A 21,532-nucleotide genomic window follows, 5' to 3' on the forward strand; every position below is an offset into this window, starting at 1 on the left:
GCTAATTTTTGTATTTTTAGTAGAGACAGCATTTCACCGTGTTAGCCAGGCTATTCTCTGTCTCCTGACCTCGTGATCTGCCCACTTCAGCCTCCCAAAGTGTTGGGATTACAGGTGTGAGCCACCGCACCTGGCCTTATTTTTTTCTTATAAAACATGAACATTAGTGGGAATAGTTTTATGGAAGGCATGTTTCTTTCTTTCTTTCTTTTTTCTTTTTTCTTTTTTTTTTTTGAGATGGAGTCAGGCTGGAGTGCAGTGGCGCAATCTCAGCTCACTGCAAGCTCTATCTCCCAGGTTCACACCATTCTCCTGCCTCAGCCTCCCAAAAGGCATGTTTCTTATAACACATGAAAACATGACCATTAGTAACATAGTATTATTAAGGATTGAAAATAATACCAGTAATTTTGTACTAAGCGCTGTAAAGTGGAATTGGTAAGTCCTAATCTTAGAAAACTGGCCACCTTTGTAATATTGCATTTAAGTTCACAAAATAATAAATTAGTGGTAGGAAAGAAACCAGATTATTTTTAAGGAAAGAATAGAAAAGTGGAGAAAAGAAATCAGGAAGAGGAATCTTTCTGTTTAACAGGTACAGAAATTTAACCAAAAATTTCTATATATTTAACATAGATACTTTTGGTTTTCAGAGAATGTTTACATATGTTAGATTAAAAGATGTGGGGGTACTGAAATCTATAAAAACAACTATTAAGGTGTGACTAGGGTCTAATACTAACCAAACAGAAGGCTGCCAAGTGTCCTGCTGCGCTTTGGAAATAACAGGTAAGTAAGTAGACTGCTATTCTGCCAGTTAGGGTTTGGGTTTTACATCTTGCATATGAGTCTGTTTAGATTCCTAATTAATTATCATAACCTAGGCTGTTTTTTTCCTCATGTCTATTTAACTTTTTGTGCCAAATTATTTTACAGATTTAATGTGTTATGTAGTACATCTCTAGTAGTAACCAGAGATTTACTCCTTTTTTGGAAGCACTTATTTTAAAAGCTCCTGAAGAGTTGTTTTGTGTTCTAAATAATTTATACTTTTTCTAAATAACTAATACTTGTTCCTGCTATCATTTGTTTTTAAATGTTCAGCATGCCTCTTAGGTATTGGCTCAGTGTGTTGCAGCAGACATTCACCATTGTGTTTCCCCGAGGATACCCTCGCAGCAGCATTACCCTGGAGTTGGGAGGCGTTCTTGAGGGACAGGTTCTTGAGGGACTGACCTGTATGGTTGCCTGTTGTGATTTTTGAGGGGTGGTAGCCTATCCAAAAGTTCTCAATATTTATAACTGATAATCTAGTTCTTACAGGGCCTTAAACTTAAAAAATTCCAGTGAATTAGTTGTACAGCATATGTGTCTATAGTCTAGGCATCTTTAAATTCTAACATAGAGCTTTTGAAAATGCTTGTATGTTTAATGTAACAATACAAAGCAGCAAAATCCCCAGAGCATCCTGCCTTATAATCACAAGTTAAAGTTTGGTGAGTGATTGGACCTCCCAAGGGTCTCTCTAAGTTAACTTCCCCTCAGCTCTCTTCTGGGTTGAGGCAGAGCCTCTTACTGCCTTGGGGAAAGACTTTGTTTTTTATGCTTTCCTGATGATTCTGACGTTTTTGATGATGGCTGTTTATTACACTGATTTTTTTTAGCCTTTTGGCTAAATTCAGTGTTATTCCATTCTTAATTCAGTGTTATTCCATTCCATTAAAGAATTAATAAGGAAATATGTTGTAATTTAAAAATGTGTACTGTATCCTTTCATATGAATTAATCTGTTTTAGGGCCCTACTAGAATAAGGTTTTAGAAGCTTATAGATGGCAGCATCTGTCTAGGTGCCATCCAGACTCTTGGTTACTCACCATTCTAAGTAGAACAGTATGGAACTTAGAAGTTAAATGAATGAATGAATAAAACAACTTGAGTGTAGATCATCTAGGGCCATCACTCTATGGTATAAGACATACCTCACAATTATCCTTGTATTTTCTGAGCTCCAAGAAAAGCCCCAGAGCCCAGAAAGACTAAGGAGCAGGCTCTGGAATCAGATGAGGGTTCAAATGCTGCCCCTGCTCCTTCCTATCTACAGTCATGCATGGCATGATGGTGTTTCAGTCAGTGGTGGCCTGTATATATGACAGTGGTCCCATACAATTATAATGGAGCTGAAAAATTCCTATGGCCTAATGATGATGTAGTAGCCATCCTAAAGTCATAGTGAGATACCTACTCGTATTTGTTGTGGTACTGGTGTAAATAAACCTCACTGGCAGTTGTATAAAAGCATAACACATATAGTTATGTACAGTACATAATACTTGATCATAATAAATAACTGTGGTTTATTTACTGTAGTTTTTAATCATTATTTTAGAGTATATGCCTTTTACTTATTAAAAAAAAAATTAACGGTAAGCCAGCCTCAGACAGGTCCTTCAGGAGGTATTCCAGAAGGAAGCATTGTTATCAAGGAGATGGCAGCTCCATGCATGTTACTGCTCCCGAAGATCTTCCAGTGGGACAGGATGTGGAGTTGAAAGACAACAATATTGATGATCCTGGTGCTGTGTAGGCCTAGGCTGTTGTGTTAGTTTTTAACAAAAAGTTTTAAAAAGTAAATAAAAAGTTAATAGAAAAAAGTTATAGAATAAGGATATAAAGAAAAAAATATATATATATATTTTGAGACGGAGTCTCACTCTCGCCCAGACTGGAGAGCAGTGGCACGATCTCGGCTTACTGCAACCTCCACCTCCCAGGTTCAAGCGATTCGCCTGCCTCAGCCTCCTGAGTAGCTGGTATTACAGGCACTCGCCACCACACCCTGCTAGTTTTTTTTTTTTTTTTTTTTTTAGCTCTGTCACCAGGCTAAAGTGCAGTGGCGCGATCTCGGTTCACTGCAACCTCCGCCTCCCAGGTTAAAGCGATTCCCCTGCCTCAACCTCCCGAGTAGCTGGGACTACAATCACCTGCCACCATGCCCGCCCGACTAATTTTTTTTTTGTATTTTTAGTAGAGATGGGGTTTTGCCATGTTGGCCAGGGTGGTCTCAAACTGCTGACCTCAGGTCACCCGTCCACTTCGGCCTCCCAAAGTATTGGATTACAGATGTGAGCCATGGCACCCGACTGAAAAAATATTTTTGTACAGCTATACAGTGTTTGTATTTTAAGCTATGTGTTATTACAAGAAAGTAAAAAAAATTTTAAAAATCAAAAAGTTTATAAAGTTACAGTAAGCTAAGGTTAATTTTTATTGAAGGAAGAAAAGTATTCTTAAAACAAATTTAGTGTAGCCTACATGTACAGTGTTTAGAAAGTCTACAGTAGTATACAGTAATATCCCAGGCCTTCACATTCACTCACCACTCACTGACTCACCCAGAACAACTTCCCAGTCCTGCAAGTTCCGTTCATGGTAAGTGCTCTATATAAGTGTTCCATTTTTTAATCTTTTTTTTTTTTTTTCCTGAGACGGAGTCTCACTCTGTTGCCCAGGCTGAAGTGTAGTGGCATGATCTCGGCTCACTGCAACCTCCGCCTTCCAGGTTCAAGCAATTCTCCTGCCTCAGCCTCCTGAGTAGCTGGGACTACAGGCGCCCACCACCACACCGAGCTAATTTTTGTATTTTTAGTAGAGACGGGATTTCACCATGTTGGCCAGGCTGGTCTCAAACTCTTCACCCCAAGTGATCTGCCCGCCTTGGCCTCCCAAAGTGCTGGGATTACAGGCATGAGCCACTGCGCCTGGCCTCATTTTTTATCTTTTATGACATATTTTGACTACACCTTTCCTATGTTTAGATACACAAATACTTACCATTGTGTTACAGTTGCCTACAGGTTTGTAGCCTAGGGGCAATAGGCTGTACCGTATAGCCTAGGTGTATAGTAGGCCGCACCATCTGCGTTTGTGTAAGTACACCCTATGATGTTCGAATAATGACAAAATTGCCAAACAACAAATTTCTCAGAACATATCCTCATTATTAATCGATGCATGACTGTATATGAACTGACATGTTAACTTTTCCTCATCTGCAAAATGGAGTTATCATTGTATGAGTTAAGCAGAATAGCTAGGGTTAAATAAGAGACCATTAAAAAATAATAAACACTCAACTATTAAGCTTACCATGTGTTGGACAGTGTTCTGTGTGCCTAATTATTTAGTATACAATACATAAAAAGTTCCAGGCACATACATAGTAGGTACTCAAATCTTTTCTTTTTTCTTGATAAATGGTTAACAAGCATTTGTTCTATTGAAATGAAGTTTCTGATCTGTGACTTGACACGAGAAAGCTGAGAAACAGCAACCATGAAATTACAGAATAATTTCAAGTCTTTTCATAACTGAACATAGTCTTTTCCTATAATCTTTTTATAATACTATTGGAATTGGTACGTTTTGACAGTGCTTGTGTTGGTGAATCAGATAGCTCCTGATTTAATCAGAACAAAGACATACTGTTTCAACATGTGCTCATGTTACTGGCTACCATAAATAAAGCATTTAATTGATGAAAATGTAACCATATTTGAACTCTGGAAGAGCTACCGTTCCAGCCTATAAGATAATATAAGGATAAAGAAATGATTTTAAATGCTTTTGACTTATTTTGGTACAGTGAAGGGTAATTTCAAAACTGCAATTTAGTTGTCTTGGTATCTGGCAAAAAGGAGGTGCTCAGTATCCTGGTACTAATCAGTAATTGCTAAGGAAGCAGGGCTGTGAAGTGGTCATACTTAGCCAACTGTGGACCAGGGATTTTATAGGGTGGTCAGCCTGAGATTTCCAAACTCATTATAGTATGAATCATTACAGTATGAAAAAAAAATATATATATATTCATAATATTTAGTATAGTATTCATTATATATTATAATAATATATATTACCTATATTCAATATAGTATTCATTATAGTATGAATTTTTAAAGATTATTTATGCCTGAGATTATTGAAAGACATGCATTAAAGAAAGCTAGAAAATTTGTCATTGAAGTGCCTGTATTGGAAAGTATATGGGTGTTGAAATTGGAATTTTAAAAAATAAAGCAGCATAAATTACTGAATTGCTATGGGGAAATGCCTTCAAGGCTGACTGGTAAACCTAGAGAAGGTGAAATTAAGATGGGATTGAAACCGACAAGGAGGTTCCCAAGGGGCAAAAAAAAAGAATTGGCCCCATTCTTGCTGTCTAAAAGAGTTTTTTATGATGTTCAGATGAAGCATCGTGGGTGAAAAAAAGCTTATAAATTCGAGACACTACACAGATAAGGGGTGTAATAATTATACTTTTGTTGATTGAAAACATTTTCCTGAAAACTCCAAGAGCAAACCTTTAGTGGTGAGAGAAGTAATCATATTGCCCTATTTTGCACTGAAGCTCATCATAATTTTTCTTCCTCAAACCATTCCTACTTCAGACTTCCCTTTTTGCATAAGTGTCAGTTCTGTCCTTCCAGTTGCTTAAGCCAGAAACTTCAGTCAGCCCAGATACTGCTCTTTCTCTCATACCCCAAATCCATCTTACATCTTCCTCCACATTTTCACTTCTCCTGTCCTGGACCTAGTCACCAACACCTTTCACATGGATTATTCTGTGGTCTTTTTAATTGGTCGTCCTGCTTCTGCTCTTGCTTTGTTCTCACATAGCTGCAGAGTGAGCCTTTTAAAAGATAAATCAAATTATGTTCCTCCTCTGCTCAGAATCCTTCAATGGCTTCCCCAAAGCCAAAATCTTCACAGCAGCCTGCAAGTTCATATAAAATATGACTCCCTGATAGCTTCCTGAGTTCATCTCCTAGCATCTCTGCTGTGATCATTTTGTTCCAACCACTGTGACCTCAGATACGCCACACAAGCTCCCACTTCAGAGACTTTGCTCTTTTTGTTTTTCTGCCTTGAATATTCTTCCACACGTACCCACATGGCTCCCTTCCTCATTTCCCTCTGGTGTTGTTTCGTGTTACCTCAACACTAAGACTTTGATCACTCTGTTAAAAGTAGGACTCCCTGTCCTCCTCCCTTGTTCAGTTTTTTTCTCCTAACATTTGTTTTCATTCAACATACATATTATAGTTGACCCTTGAACAACACAGGGGTGTTGACACCACACGCAGTTGAAGATCTGCATATAACTTTTGACTTCTCAAAAACTTTACTAATAGCTTACTGTTGACCAGAAGCCTTACCAATAACATAAGCAGTCAATCAACACGTATTTTATATGTTATATATTACGTACTGTTTTCTTACAATAGAGTAAGCTGGAGAAAAACTGTTACAAAGAGAATCATAAGGAAGAGAAAATATATTAATATTGACTCTTCACTGAGTGGAAGTGGATCATCATAAAGGTCTTCATCCTTGTCATCTTCACGTTGAGTAGGCTGAGGAGGAGTAAGAGGAGAGGTTGGTGTTGCTGTCTCAGGGTGCCACAGGTGGAAGAGGGGAGGAGGCAGAAAGGAAGGCAAGAGGGGCAGGTACACTTGGTGTAACTTTGCAGAAATACATTATAATTTCTCTCTGAATGTTTGCTTTTTCTTTTCTCTAAAACTGTTTCTATATGGTATCAACTCTTCTTCCACTGTTTGCCTTAGTTTCAGTGCCATATCATAGAGGGCTTGTGTCATAAAAGCAGTCCTGAGTAATCTAAACCCTTCTGCCAGATTGTCAATGTTGATTTATTTTCTGGCACTGCTTCTTCTACATCTTCTTCCTTATTGGCACTGGTTTTGGAATTATTCATTTCCCTCAAGACGTCTTCTGTTAATTCCTCTGGTGTGCTGTGTATTAGCTCTTGAATTTCTCCACGATCTATATCTTTTTTTTTTTTTTGAGGTGAGAGTCTTGCTCTGTTGCCCAGGCTGGAGTGCAGTGCCGCGATCTCAGCTTACTTCAACCTCCGCCTCTTGGGTTCAAGCGATTCTCCTGCCTTAGCCTCCTGAGTAGCTGGGATTACAGGCATATGCCACCACGTCCGGCTAATTTTTGTATTTTTAATAGAGACGAGGTTTCACCTTGTTGGCCAGGCCTGTCTGGAACTCCTGAACTCAAGTGATCTGCCCACCTCGGCCTCCCAAAGTGCTGGCATTACAGGCGTGAGCCACCGCGTCTGGCCCATGATCTGTATCTTAACCCTTCACCTCCGACCTTTTTGGCCGTATCTGCAACCTCTTTCATGATTTTCGTGATTGGCTCTGTTGTCAATCCTGTGAAGTTATGTAGGACATCTGGACACTTTTCTCTAGCAGGAGTCTATTATTTCAGGCTTGATGGCTTTCAGGACTTTTTCTATAACAATGGAATCTTCAATAGTGTAATCCTTCCAGACTTTCATGATGTTCTATCAGGGTTCTCTTGCATGGTGTTGACAGTCCTTTCCATAAAGAAATGTGTGTAATGAGCCTTAAAGGCCCTTATGAACTCCTGATCTAGAGACTGAATTGGAGACATTGTGTTTGGGAGCAAGTAGACGCCCTTCACCACTTTTGGTGTTGAACTCATGGGGTGAGTTGAACTCATGGGTGGCTGGGGGCATTGTCAAATATCAAAAGAACTTTAAAAAGCAGACCCTTACTGGCAAGGTACTTCCTGACTTCAGGGACAAATCATTGATGGAACCAGTTCAGAAAAAGTGTTCTTGTTGTCCAGGCCTTAATGTACAACCAAAAGACTAGCAGCTGGCTTTTATCTTTTCCCTTCGAGGCGTGGGGGTTAGCGGGCTGTCCTGATTACAAACCCAACTGCACTTGCTCAAAATAGTCAAGTTAGCCTATCCTTTCCGCCCTTAAATCCGGGTGCTTTCTTCTCCTTACTAATTAATGTCCTTTGTAGCACATTTTCCCCCAAAATAGAGCACTTTCATCAGCATTAAAAACCTGTTCAGGTTGGGTGCAGTGGCTCATTCTTGAAATCCCAGCATTTTGAGAGGCCAAGATGGGAGGATTGCTTGCGCCCAGGAGTTCCAGACTAGTCTGCTCAATGTAGTGAGACCTCATCTCTGCAGAAAGGTAAAAAATAATTAGCTGAGCATGGTGGCACATGCCTAGCTACTAGGAAGGTTGAGGTGAGAGGATTGCTTGAGCCTGGGAAGTGGAGGTTGCAGTGATCCGAGCTCATGCCACTGCACTCCAGCCTGGGTGACAGAACAAGACCCTGTCTCAAAAAAATCCCACAGAAACCTATTCAGGTGGAAATCCTTTCTCCTCAATGATTTTCTTACTGGCATTGGGGAACTCATTTGCTGCCTGTTGGTCAGCAGAAGCTGCTTCTCCTATTAAAGTTTTAAAGCCAAACCACTTTCTAAAATTATCAAACCATCCTTTGCTGGCATTAAATCCTTCAGCTTTAGATCCTTCACCTTTTTTTTTTTTTTTTTTCTGAGATGGAATTTCGCTCTTGTTGCCCATGCTGGAGTGCAGTGGCACGATCTCAGCTCACTGCAACCTCTGCCTCCCAGGTTCAAGTGATTCTCTTGCCTCAGCCTCATGAGTAGCTGGGATTACAGGCATGTGCCACCACGCCTGGCTAATTTTGTATTTTTAGTAGAGATGGGGTTTCTCCATGTTGGTCAAGCTGGTCTCAAACTCCCCACCTCAGGTGATCCACCCGCCTCGGCGTCCCAAAGTGCTGGGATTACAGGCATGAGCCACCGCGCCCGGCCTCCTTCACCTTTCTTTTACTTTAAGTTGTCATATAATGACTTTGCTTTTTCTCAAATCATATGAAAGTTTATAGGTATGCCTTTCGACAGCAGTCATGCACCCACATAAAAGCTGCATTTTCAACATGAGATAGAAACATAATTCACACAAAATGCGAGGTTTTTGCACCTGTTGGCGTAGCTGCAGTGATGGCTTCACAAATTTCCTTTGCTTTTTTTTTTTTTTTTAAACAATGGTCCTTATGCTGGATTTACTTATCTTGAAATGGAGGCAGCTGGAGCTGTAGACCTCAATCTATTGTACATATCAAGCAATCCAGCTTTTTCTTATAATGTCACCACTTCTCTCTGCTTCTTGAGAGCACATCCAGCATCTCTAGTGGTACTTTCTATGGGTCTTAGGGTGTTATTAAATACAGTACTGCACTAAGCATCATGAAAAATGTGTAAGAACCATGGGAGATCACTTTTTATTGTGATATTATTTATGCATTTTACTGGAGAGACGAACTGCTCACGTGGAGATGATTAGTGTCATACAGCATTTTAGGGAGATAGTCGCAACACTTGAGCTCAAGGCAATAGCAACAAGAGATAGCTGCAAAATGATTGCAGTAGTGCAATATGTACTACACTTAATTTTGTGTAGTTATGATGTAAAACTACATCTTTAGGTTTGTTTACATTTCTCAGGACTGGGAATGACACCATGTACAGTCTGTGTTTGTATAAGTTTTGATAATTTTTAACTTTTAATAATAGATTTGTATATATTTTAAAGTGGTAAATGATAAAATAGACTAATAGGTACATGTATTTTATGCATTCACAACACACCTTTTTCTTAATTTTTTGATATTTTTAAGCTACATGGTTTGTCTGCAAGTTTTTTCAAATTGTCATAAATCTCCAAAAATTTTTCCAAGATAGTTATTTTTAAAAATCTGTAAGTGGACCCATGTAGTTCATGCCCATGTTGTTTGAGGCTCAGCTGTATTTATTTTATTGCTGGCTATCTATACACTTTAGATTATGAGATTCGTGAGGGCAGGTTTCAAAATATTTCTTCACCTAGAACAAATGTGGTGTGGCGATAATAAGTGCTCAGTACATATTTATTGACAGAATTCCATGACTGTTCATAGTATCACTACTATTGATTCATAAAGCCTCCTTTAAATAAAATAACTACTATTCACTGTTAATATAAGTTCTGGTGAATGTCAATACTAATTTAAGCACTCTGTTACTAATGGTGGTAAGTGCCATACTATAGTTTGCAGCTTCCTTTGTAGTTGAATGGGGTCTTGTGACCGGATTTTAATTAATGGAATGTGGGTGGAAGGGGCGTACCACTTTTAGGTCTGTCCCATGAAAACCTCCCATGTGTGATCCCCTACAGTGAATGATTTGTGAAGACTTTGTTGACGGTGGTAGAGCTATGTGGCGGAAGGCTTTTGGCTTCATGAATAATCACATGGTGGAGAGTTGCCTACTGATTAGGAACACCTGTTTGGACTTCATCTGAGTGGGAAATACATATCTGTTGGATTAAGCAATTGAAAATTGAAATTTATCTGTTAAAGCATAGCATTACCTTAACTGATACAAACCAGTAACAGCCAAATTATTTTCTTTCTCCTTCTGTTGCATATCCTAAGGGTAACCCAGATATCTTGTCTTTTTTTTTGTCATTGGCTTCTGTATTTGAAATGTTATTTAAAAGTGCAGTTGTGTCCTTGAATATAAGTACCATTTTTATAGTTTTACTGAGGTATATTTCACAGACCATGAAACTCACTTATTTAAAGTTTACAGTTAAATACTTTTTTTATTCACAGAATAGTACAACTCTCACCACAGTCTAATATTAGAATGTTTTAATACCTCCAAAAGCAACCCTGTACATATTAGTAGTCGTTATTCATTACCTTTTCTCTACCAGCTCTTGGCAACCACAATCTACCCTCTGACTCTGTGAATTTGCCTATTCTGGTCATTTTATATAAATGGAAGCATATAATATGTGGCCTTTAGTGTCTGTCTTCTCATGTACAATATTTTCAAGGTTATCCTTGTTGTAGTATGTATTCGTACTTCATTTCTTTTTATGGCTGAATAATATTCCATTATATTAGATATATTACATTTTACTTATCCATTAATTGGTTGATACATTTGATTTGTTTCTATTTTTTGACTATTATACATAATACTACGAACATTCATGAACAAGTTTATGTTTGGACATATGTTTTCATATGTCTTGGGTATATATTGAGGAGTGAAATACTGGGCCATATGGTAACTCTATGTTTAACATTGAGGAACTGCCAGACTGTTTTCCCAGGTGGTTGCATCATTTTACATTCCCACCAACATTGCCCTTACGTTTTGTTACCACCAGAGGAGTAGGGTCACCTGGTAAGTATAGTTCCTTAAGGACTATAGGTCGGGGGTGCTCACAGAGGTGCGTGGGGGTGGCAGGCAGTGTGAGGTTGACCTCTCTCCTGCCTCTTCTCCTTCTACTTGTTCTTGCTTGCTTACTTGGCACCAACTACCCTGGCCTCCCTGCTATTCCTAGAACATAGCTCACTCTCACATGCTCTCTCTTTAGGCCCTTTGTGCTGGCTTTTCCCTCTGCCTGGCATGCTCTTTCCTTCTATAGCTCCCTCAAGTCTTTGTCTGTATGTTACCTTCTCAGTGAAGCCTCCTTTCTCTCCACCCGATTTAACCACCCCACACTGTCATTCCTCCCCAGCTCTATCACTTACGACATTTAGAAAAAGTATTATACTTTCTTCCTTAAAATATAAGCTTCATGAAGGCAGAGATTTTGGTCTGTTTTCTTCACTGATATATCTCTAATTTTTTTTTTTTTATTGTGCCCGACACATAGTAAGTTTCCAGTAAATATTTATTGAAAGAATGAATAGCTTTCCATGTCAATAAATGCATTTTTTGTCTTAAAATTTTAAATCACTGAAGTAAACATATGAGTACATTTTTATCTTAAAAAGTTTACCCAATACAGTTAAAACAAACACTCCCTTTTGCGCTGCCCCTGGATCTCACTTTCCTGTTAATGATTTGGATGTATTCTTCCTGACCATGTTAAAGGTATCTGCACATATATATGTGTACCTATAGAAATATGTAGTTTTGTTTTTGTTCAGTTTTATATAGATACAGGTTATATGTATATGTCTATATAAAACCACTATCCAAATCCAAAGCTTATTTCATCACCCCAGCATAAACTTTACGCTTACTAAGCTGTCTTATTCTTTTTAACTTTCATCTTATGGATGTGCCATTATGTATTGATTGACCCTGAGGTTTCCAGTTTTTTCTTTTCTTTTTCTTTTTCCTTTTTTTTTGAGATGAAGTCTCACACTGTCGCCTGGGCTGAAGTGCAGTGGTGCGATCTCGGCTCACTGCAACCTCCGCCTCCTGGGTTCAAGCGATTCTCCTGCCTCAGCCTCCCGAGTAGCTGGGATTACAGGCACCCGCCACTAGGCCTGGCTAATCTTTTTGTATTTTTAGTAGAGATGGGGTTTCACCATGTTGTTCAGGCTGGTCTCGAACTCCTGACCTCATGATCCACCTGCCTCGGCCTCCCAAAGTGCTGGGATTACAGATGTTAGCCACTGCTCCTGGCCTCCAGTTTTTTCTTAATACAGGCATTGCTCAAGCAAACATTTTGGTTCTTGCTACTTTGTACACATGGGGATGTTTCTCTGTTTATGTCCTGAAATGAGGACAATTTAAACTCTTTCTTTGAAATTGTTGTGCTACTTTTTTGCTTGTTGTCTCAGGATATTTTTCTGAAATATATTGGAAGTGGAACTGGTGGGTTGTAGAGAACGCAAGTTAAAATTTTGATAGAATAAAATTTCTGTCTAAAAGGGCTATATCCATTTGTGCTCCTGAACTGATAATGACGGCTTTCATTTCTCCATGTCTTCAACTATATTCAGTGTTACTAATCTTTTGTTTTTGCCAATCTGGGTGAAAAATAAAATTTTAGCTGTTGAGGTTGAATATATTTTCATATGATTACCAGTCATTCCCTACAATTATCGTTCATATCTGACCTTTTAAAAAAATGTCCATGTTATTAGGTTTGGTCTTTCTTATTTGTCTGATAGGTGCTGTTGTTATGGCTGTTAATATTTTGTCTGCTATATATGCTGGAGATAGTTTTTTTTCTGTAGTTTGTTTTTTAAATTTGATTATGGTTCTTTTTGCCAGTTGAAAGTTTTAAATGTGTATTTACTCAAATGTATCCATTTTATGGCTTCCTTGCTTAAGGAAATCTATGCTATTCCAAGGCTATAACCATATTCACATATGTTTTCTTTTAATTTCTTTGGAATCTTCTTTTTCATGTTTTTCTCTTTTAATTCACCTGGAATTTATTTATGTGGCAGCATAAAGTAAGGTTCTAATTTTTTTTCCTCCCAAAATGGATAGCCAGTTCTTTAACACTATTTGTTTGTATCCTTTCACGATTTATATGGAATGCCCTCTTAATCACAAACTGCACTCTCATAAAATTTGATCTATTTTGTTCAACTTTATTTTACTTTTTTGATGTTTGTCTTTTCTTATGCTAATATTACACTATTTTGATTTAAGAAAATTTTTTTTTGTAGAGATGGGATCTCACTATGCTGCCCAGGTTGGTCTCGAACTCCCAGCCTCTAGTGATCCTCCTGTCTCATCCTCCCAAAGTGCTGGGATTACAGGCATGAGCCACTGTGTCTGGCCTAATATTTTGATAGAAGGAACTTGCCTCATGTCATCTTTTACAAAAATGTAGCTGGATTGTACATTTTCTCTTTTAGATGCATTTCATTTTATTTTTTGTTTTTTTTTGGACACGGTCTTGCTCTATCACCCAGGTTGGAGTGCGGCGGCATGATCTTGGGTCATTACAGCCTCTGCCTCTCAGACTCAAGCAATTCTCAACTTCCTGGCTGGTTGCGCCGTGGCTCATGCCTGTAATCCCAGCACTTTGGGAGTCTGAGGCGAGAGCAGATCACCTCACCTGAGGTCAGGAGTTCGAGGCCAGCCTGGCTAACATGGTGAAACCCTGTCTCTATCAAAAATACAAAAAGTAGCCGGGCATGGTAGCACACACCTGTAATCCCAGTTACTCAGGAGGCTAAGGCACGAGAGTTGCTTGAGCCTGGGAGGTGGAGGTTGCAGTAAAACGAGATTGCGCCACTGCATTCCAGCCTGGGTAACAGAAGTAGACTGTCTCAAAACAAACAAACAAACAAATCTCAGCTTCCTGAGTAGCTGGGATTATAGGCATGTGTCACCACATTTAGCTAATTTTGGTTCTTTAAATTTTTCGTAGAGATGAGGTCTTACTATATTGCCCAGGCTGGTCTGCAACTCCTGGGCTCAAGCTATCCTCCCGCCTTGGCTTCCGACGGTGCTGGGATTACAGGCGTGAGCCACTATGCCCAGCTTAGATGCATTCTAAAATTAGCTTATCAAGTCAAATACAGTGGCCTATTGGGTCAACCACAGAATCAGAAGAAAAAAAAAATGCCCTATTGGGATTTGGAGGAGAAAACCATTTCTCTAACACAATTTCCAATGGCCATGTATGGTGCATTGTATGCTTATGCTATATTTTACTTAACAATTTCTCATTGTTGTCCAAAATCTTTAAAAATATTGACTCCACAGTTTGCCTTTCTTTGTTTTCTTTTTTTCCAGTTGGGTTATTCTTGAGTTTGGGTTTTGTTTAGAACTTTCAGTGGTTTTATAAATTTATTAGTACCAGTTTATTCAACTGAGATGGATTTGCCCTCTCTTGGGTTTATAAAATCATGAAAAGGTTTGGCTCAGATTTTTTTTTTTTTTTCCGATACAGGGTCTTGCCCTGTCACCCAGGCTGGAGTGCAGTGGCGCAAACTTGGCTCACTGCAACCTCTGCCCTGGGTTTGAGCAATTCTCCCACTTTAGCCTCCTGAGTAGCTGGGATTACAAGCATATGCCACCACACCCAGCTAATTTTTTTTTTTTTTTTTTTTTACTTTTTGTAGAGACAGGTCTTGCCATATTGTTCAGGCTTATCTCAAACTCCTGAGCTGAAGTGATTCACCACATTGGCCCCGCAAAGTGCTGGGATTACAGGCGTGAGCCACCATGCCTGGTCTCAGATTTAATTTAGATGATATGAGTGGCTAAGATTTTTCTCTCAAAATTGAACTAAAACCTTGACTTTATCAGACTTTATTTTTTAATCTCTCTAGTCAGACATGTAGCAGTGGGTTAAAAGAATAAAAATGACACAACAAACAACTTAATGAAACAATAGGTTTCTGCCCCTGAGTTACATTGGCATTTGACAAATGGAAGGACAACGTTTAATTTAGATAGTCAAAACATGTAGTGACGGTTGACTATAGTAAGAGTGAAAAGCCGACAGAAAGCTACACCTGTTGGGGAATGGGAACAGAAAATACAAGGTGACTCTACCGCTGACTGCACTGTCAAGGTCAGAGTTAACTTTGCGGATCTGCTGAAAATGGAGCATCTGATTTGCTGAATTGTTGCAATTAGTATATTTAACAACATACTTGAAATTATTGTTGGACTTGTATCTGTTGATGGGTAAGTGTACAAATTCAGACATTTCAATAGGAATTTTCTTGCTAACTGCCTGGCATTTATTGAATTAAAGTTTTTTTTTTTTCCAACCACCGAACGTATCAGTGATCTTTAGAACCACTCTGAGGTCCTGTCCTTTCTAAGCCCTTTAAAAGTTACTTATGTCAGACATGTTAAATCATTTGGCTGAGGATACTTCCCACAGAAATTTTTCTTGCATTATTGCAACTTCCCCATGTAATCACTCATCTTACTCAATGTTTATCTTAGCCTTGAAAACAAAGGGCATTAACATGAAGCCAGGTTACTACTACTAGGCTTAGAATGTGGACTGTATGTGTAATCTAAAACAAGATGGGAGGGCTGAGGTAGGTGGATCACTTGAGGTCAGGGGTTCGAGACCAGCCTGGCCAACATGGTCTCTACCAAAATACAAAAAATACAAAATTAGCCACGCGTGGTAGCTCATGCCTGTAATCCCAGCTACTTTGGGAGGCTAATGCAGGAGAATCGCTTCAACCTGGGGGGCAGAGGTTGCAGTGAGCCGAGATTGTGCCACTGCACTCCAGCCTGGGCAACAGAGCGAGACTGTGTCTAAAAAAACCCCACCAAGATAGGAGGGAAAAATTTTGTCTAACATATCTGTTGTTCAGACGACTTTTAGGTCTTTTAAAAAAAATCTGTTAAAATTCCATGGTAGTTTTATTTTATATTGATGTACCACTTAAAAGTGAAATAGCTATTCAGTTTGATTTTTCTGCCTGGGTTTAGTTGTTGTTCTTTTTTAGTATTTGTCTTGAAAGCTTATTTTATCCAATTAGCTTTGCCTTTTGAATTTTTATTTATATTTCTTAGAAGTATTTAAAATTTCTCCAAGCTTCAGTATATTTTCTTAGAACCCCCTCCAAATATCTAGGCACCTATTTAGTTCACTAAAGTATTAGATAAGATAAGTAAGATCCAGATCAGTTAATTCATGAGAATTTATTTATTTTTACTTTTATTTATGTATTTATTTTTACTTATTTATTTTTGAGACACGGTCTGTCTGTTGCCCAGGCTAGAATGCAGTGGTGTGATCATTGCTCATGGTAACCTCAGACTCCTGGGCTCAAGAGATCCTTCCGCCTCAGGCTTCCAAAGCACTGGGACTGCAGGGGTGAGCCATTGGGCCCAGCCTTATAGGCACTTATTTAAATGAATAACTCTTTCTTTTTTTCCTTTTTTGAGACGGAGTCTCGCTCTGTCGCCCATGCTGGAGTGCAGTGGTGCGATCTTGGCTCTCTGAAGCTTCAGCCTCCCAGGCTCAAGCGATTCTCTTCTCAGCCTCCCAAATAGCTGGGATTACAGGTGCCCGCCACCACACTCAGCTAGTGTGTGTGTGTGTGTGTGTGTGTGTTTAGTAGAGATGGGGTTTTACCACGTTGGCCCGCCACCACACTCAGCTTGTGTGTGTGTGTGTGTGTGTGTGTGTGTGTGTGTGTGTATGTGTGTGTGTTTAGTAGAGATGGGGTTTTACCACGTTGGCCAGGCTGGCCTCAAACTCCTGACCTCAAGCAGTCCACCCGCCTGGGCCTCTCAAAGTGCTGGGATTACAGGCATGAGTTACCTCACCAGGCCTTAAATGAGTAACTCTTAGTGTGTTCTGTTCACTACAAGAGGGTGATAATACCAAAATAAATGATAAAATAAATGATGACAGTAAAACAATTTAATATGAACAGGAAATAAAGGAAAAGTGAATTAAATTTTCATATACTAAGCTCCTGGATATTTTACCATTTTTTCTTTACTGCATGAAAAGACAGCAGGCTAACAATAAAGAGAGAGCGTGAACAGATGTTCCACAGCAGAAGACTTCATCAGTCTGTTTCTTGTGATCCTATTAAGATGATGAACTGATTGCTCATTGGCCGAAATCTAAATGATTGATGTAAGGTTGAAAAAATGTCACAGCCTTAGCTTTCTGCTACATAAGACTTGCATCTCTCCACTTCATGCCTTTTGGCTTTGAAGCTTCATTATTATTTTTGTACTTTGTGGCTCTCTGCACAAAATACTCTAGCATGTTTCCAAGAATTCATGAACATAAACAGTAGATGACATCTTCAAAGCCTAGTGACCCAACAGATATTTATTTAGCACTGACTTCGTTCTGTCAAAACCATGCTGAAGTGTCAAGACTTTATATGTGGAGATTATCCACTAAATTAGAGCCATAGGGATTTGAACCTGTCAACAGCCTGCTTAAAATAGTGCCCCAGCACGTAGGCAGTCCTCAGTAAATATTAATTGCTGTTATCCCTTCTCTTCCTGTTCAATCTTTTATTTGCCACTTATTCTGTTGGTTTGCATGCTCTAGCCACAGCAGCCTTCAGGTCCTTCCCACCGTAGAGCCTTGGTTTATGCTGTTGTTGGTGCCTGGAATAGTCCTCCTTTTCTCCCCCTTTTCCCTAGCTGCTGTATCATTTTCTCAGGGACACTGTCAGTGACCTTAGGTTAGACCTGCCTTTATATTCTTTCTTATCACCTAGTACTTTTACTTCATAGCAATTTAAATAATTTTTTTATTGTTGGCTTAATTTGTCTCCCTCCAGTTGAAAATAAGCTCCATGAAAGCAGGAACCATATCTCTCTTGATTACTTAACCCCATCCCCTACAGTAGTGGTTGGTAAGGAGCTGGTGTTTGATAAATATATGGGGAATGAATAAATTAGTAGGTGGAGTGATACAGTTTGGATATTTTGGGCTTGGAGTAGAAAAGTAAACTGAGGGAAGAGCGCACATTTAGAAGCCTTAAACATCACTCTCAAGTTTCTATTCAATTGTTCCCATCTTTGAAAGTGTGGGTTTCGGTGCTTATATTCTGTGATACGATTTGGGATAATTGGCATTTATCTCAAGTGGGATGTCCACAATTTTAATAGTTATCAAAACTTTTTCTACGCTCATTATGAAATGGAAATTTAAAATCTGAAAAAGATCTTTATTTCTTTTATAGATAAAAAATGGACATAATATGATAGTGTATCAGATTGCATAGCTAGAGCTAGTTATCAGTAGAGCTGGCGCTAGAACCTAGGTTTCCTTACCTCCCCACCTTTTTTTTTGAGACAGGGTTTCACTCCCATTGCCCAGGCTGGAGTGCAGTGGCATGATCTTGGCTCATTGCAGCCTCACCCTCAGCCTCCTGGGCTCAAGCGATTCTCCTGCCTCAGCCACCCAAGTAGCTGGGACTACAGGCATGCACTACGACACCCAGCTAATTTTCATATATATTTTTTGAGACAGGGTTTTGCTGTGTTGCCCAGGCTGGTCTTTCACTCCTGGGCTCAAGTGATCTGCCTGTCTTGGCCTCCCAAAGTGCTAGGATTACAGGCATGAGCCATGCACCCGGCCATCCCTACCCATTTTAAGCTGTTGTCCTTTAGGTAGCTGGTACCTTTTCAGGTAAAAGTGATATAAGGATGTATTAAAAGCTAAACTTTTTCTTCATGATTAAAGTTGCTTATGAGAATCATTTACTGGGGGCTCTAATACACACTCAAAATTTTTGAGAGGTATAGAATTGCTTAATCCTGCAGAATATCACCCCCAAAGCTGTGCTGTTAAGTACCCATCCCAATGCTATAGTTTTCTGTATTGTCGCTCTTGCAGTTAGTTCATGCCATGCCTTCCTGTAGCAGCTCTCTTCTCCCTTTATTTACTCTTTCTAATCTATTAGGCACATATTAAGATAATATCTTAGATTATTTTACATGTATGTAAAGCAAGAATAAATAGATTCATCCATACTGCAATGTGGATGAACCTCAAAAACATGATAAGTGAAAGAAAACCAAATATGAAAGACCACATTTCATATGGTTCCATTTATGTGAAATGTTTGGGAAAGGCAAAATCTGTAGAGACAAAGCAGATGAGTGGTTGCTTGAGCTTAGGGATGGAATGGGAAGGAACTGCAAGTGAGCGTTTGGCTTCTTTTCAGGATAATAGAAATATTCTCAAATTCAATTATGATGGTTACACTTTGTACATTTACTAGAAATTATTAATTTATACACTTAAAATGGGAAATTTTGGTATGTGATTTATATCCCAATAAAGCCTTTTTTTCTTTTTTTTTTTTTTGAGACAGTGTCTGGCTCTGTCACCCAAGCTGGAGTGCAGTGGTGCGATCTTGGCTCACTGCAACCTCTGTCCCCCAGACTCAAGCCATCCTCCCACCTCAGCCTCCCGAGTAGCTGAAACTACAGGCGTGCACCACCATACCCAGCTAGTTTTTGTATTTTTAGTACAGATGAGGTTTTGCCACGTTGCGCAGGCTGGTCCCAAACTCCTGGGCTCAAAGCAGTCCTCTCACCTCAGCCTCCCAGAGTGTTGGGATTATAGGCGTGAGCCACCGCTTCCAGCCCTAAAGCTGTTTTTTAAAAAAAGAATAAGCAGGTTCAAAGCTTATTTTGGAGGAATTCTCTTTATAATTGTAGGCTAATACTGTTGATATTTATGGTTCTGCATAATATTCTAGATAGACGAAATGGAAAATTAGATAAAGTAGTACTGTATCCTGAATCATGTTCGTTGTGTAAGACAGCATTGAAAGCTAACTCCCTCGTCTCCCTAGGAGACTATTAGGAACTGGAGTTTTGTGGATAAGAATCATGGTGCTAAGTATGGTAATGTAAATTTAAAGGGTAATGATTCATATACATCTTACTTTGTCGTGAGTTTTAGATTTATTATCAAGATCTCGATAGTGTGCATTCTCTACACATACAGACGCACATGAGCGCACACATACACATACAGACTCTTCAAAATTAGAAAAGGTGTCAATTTTTTCCTCCAATCCTATCTATTCTGCCAGTATGTTTTTGTCTTATCTCATCTCTCAACCAGTCAAGTGCCCTGTTTGATGAGTGAGTGAGCACACTTGGGCTTCAGGCTGTTTATGTGTTCTTTTTCATTTTTCAGCACTTTCATTTGGACGCTTGGATACCCATTGAACAGATGCTTGAAACCTGCAAGTAATCTTCAGATCCTAGCAGAACCATAGGCCTTTCCTTTGTGTTGGGAGGATATAGCCTATATGCTGTGGAAATGAATGGGGAGCAGCAGCTTGATGCAGGTATTGGTTTTATTCTCAGAATTTATTCTCTAGGATGCACAATTATATTACTTGCCTGTGTTATATTGTCTGTTTCTCTACCACTGAACTGGAAGCTCTTTGAAGTCTTAAGTTGTTTTTCATTGCCATCTTCTGTACCTCTCAGGGAACCTGGCACTAGGGGCTACTAATAATGTTTGCTGAAAAAATAAACAGTTATGAACAAGGCTGGGCATGGTGGCTCACGCCTGTAATCATAACACTTTGGGAGGCCGAGGCAGGCAGATCACGAGGTCAGGAGATCGAGACCATCCTGGCTAACATGGTGAAACCCCATCTCTACTAAACAAAATACAAAAAATTATCTGGGCGTGGTGGCGGGCGCCTGTAGTCCCAGCTACTTGGGAGGCTGAGGCAGGAGAATGGTGTGACCTGGGAGGCAGAGCTTGCAGTGAGCTGAGATCGCGCCACTGCACTCCAGCCTGGGCAACAGAGCAAGACTCCTTCTCAAAAATAAAAAAAAAAATAAAAAAAAAGAAAGAAACTGTTTTGAACAGACCTCTTTTTTAAAATAGCATTAAAATTTTGATGATTACTTTCTAGTTATTTTGAAGTAATTACGCATTCACAGGAGTTTGCAAAGATAGTACTTACTGACAGATTTCATGTTCCTTTCACCCAGTTTCTCTCATTAGTTACTATAATATGATATAAAACTGAAGAAATTGATATTAGTGTAAAGAATGTGTAATTCTATGTCATTTTATCACATGTGTAGATTCCTGGAACCATCCCCTCAGTCAAAATACAGAACTATTCCATCACCACAAAGAGCTCCCACACCTATCCTCCTTCCCCCCACTTTCCCTAATCCCAGGCAACTGTTAATTTGTTCTCCATCTCTATAATTTTGTCATTTAAAGAATGTTACATAAATAGAATAACACAGTACATGGCTTTTTGAGATGGGCTTTAATAATGCCCTTGAGATCCATCCAAGCTCTTGCGTATATTGACAGTTTGTTCCTTTTTATTGTGGAGGAGTAGTTATGAATGTACTACAGTTTGGTTAACCATTCATCTATTGTAGCACATTTTGATTGT

The 21,532-nt window shown here is 39.2% G+C and overlaps 1 protein-coding gene across 9 annotated transcripts in view; it reads left to right on the top strand.

The window, feature by feature from the left end:
- Positions 1 to 21,532, top strand: part of SFMBT1 (Scm like with four mbt domains 1) — a 147,740-nt gene that overhangs the window by 56,436 nt on the left and 69,772 nt on the right. For 8 of the 9 annotated variants that reach the window (XM_054552076.2, XM_054552077.2, XM_024244655.3 and 5 more), the window contains one exon: positions 20,296 to 20,449. The exons of the other annotated variant lie outside the window; for it this stretch is intronic. In XM_054552076.2, coding sequence (XP_054408051.2) covers positions 20,422 to 20,449 — 28 coding nt within the window. In that variant the 5' untranslated portion in view covers positions 20,296 to 20,421. The remainder of the gene's footprint in view (positions 1 to 20,295; positions 20,450 to 21,532) is intronic. 9 annotated transcript variants of the gene reach the window in all.

Source organism: Pongo abelii, chromosome 2, assembly GCF_028885655.2.
Source record: "Pongo abelii isolate AG06213 chromosome 2, NHGRI_mPonAbe1-v2.0_pri, whole genome shotgun sequence".
Taxonomy (NCBI): domain Eukaryota; kingdom Metazoa; phylum Chordata; class Mammalia; order Primates; family Hominidae; genus Pongo; species Pongo abelii.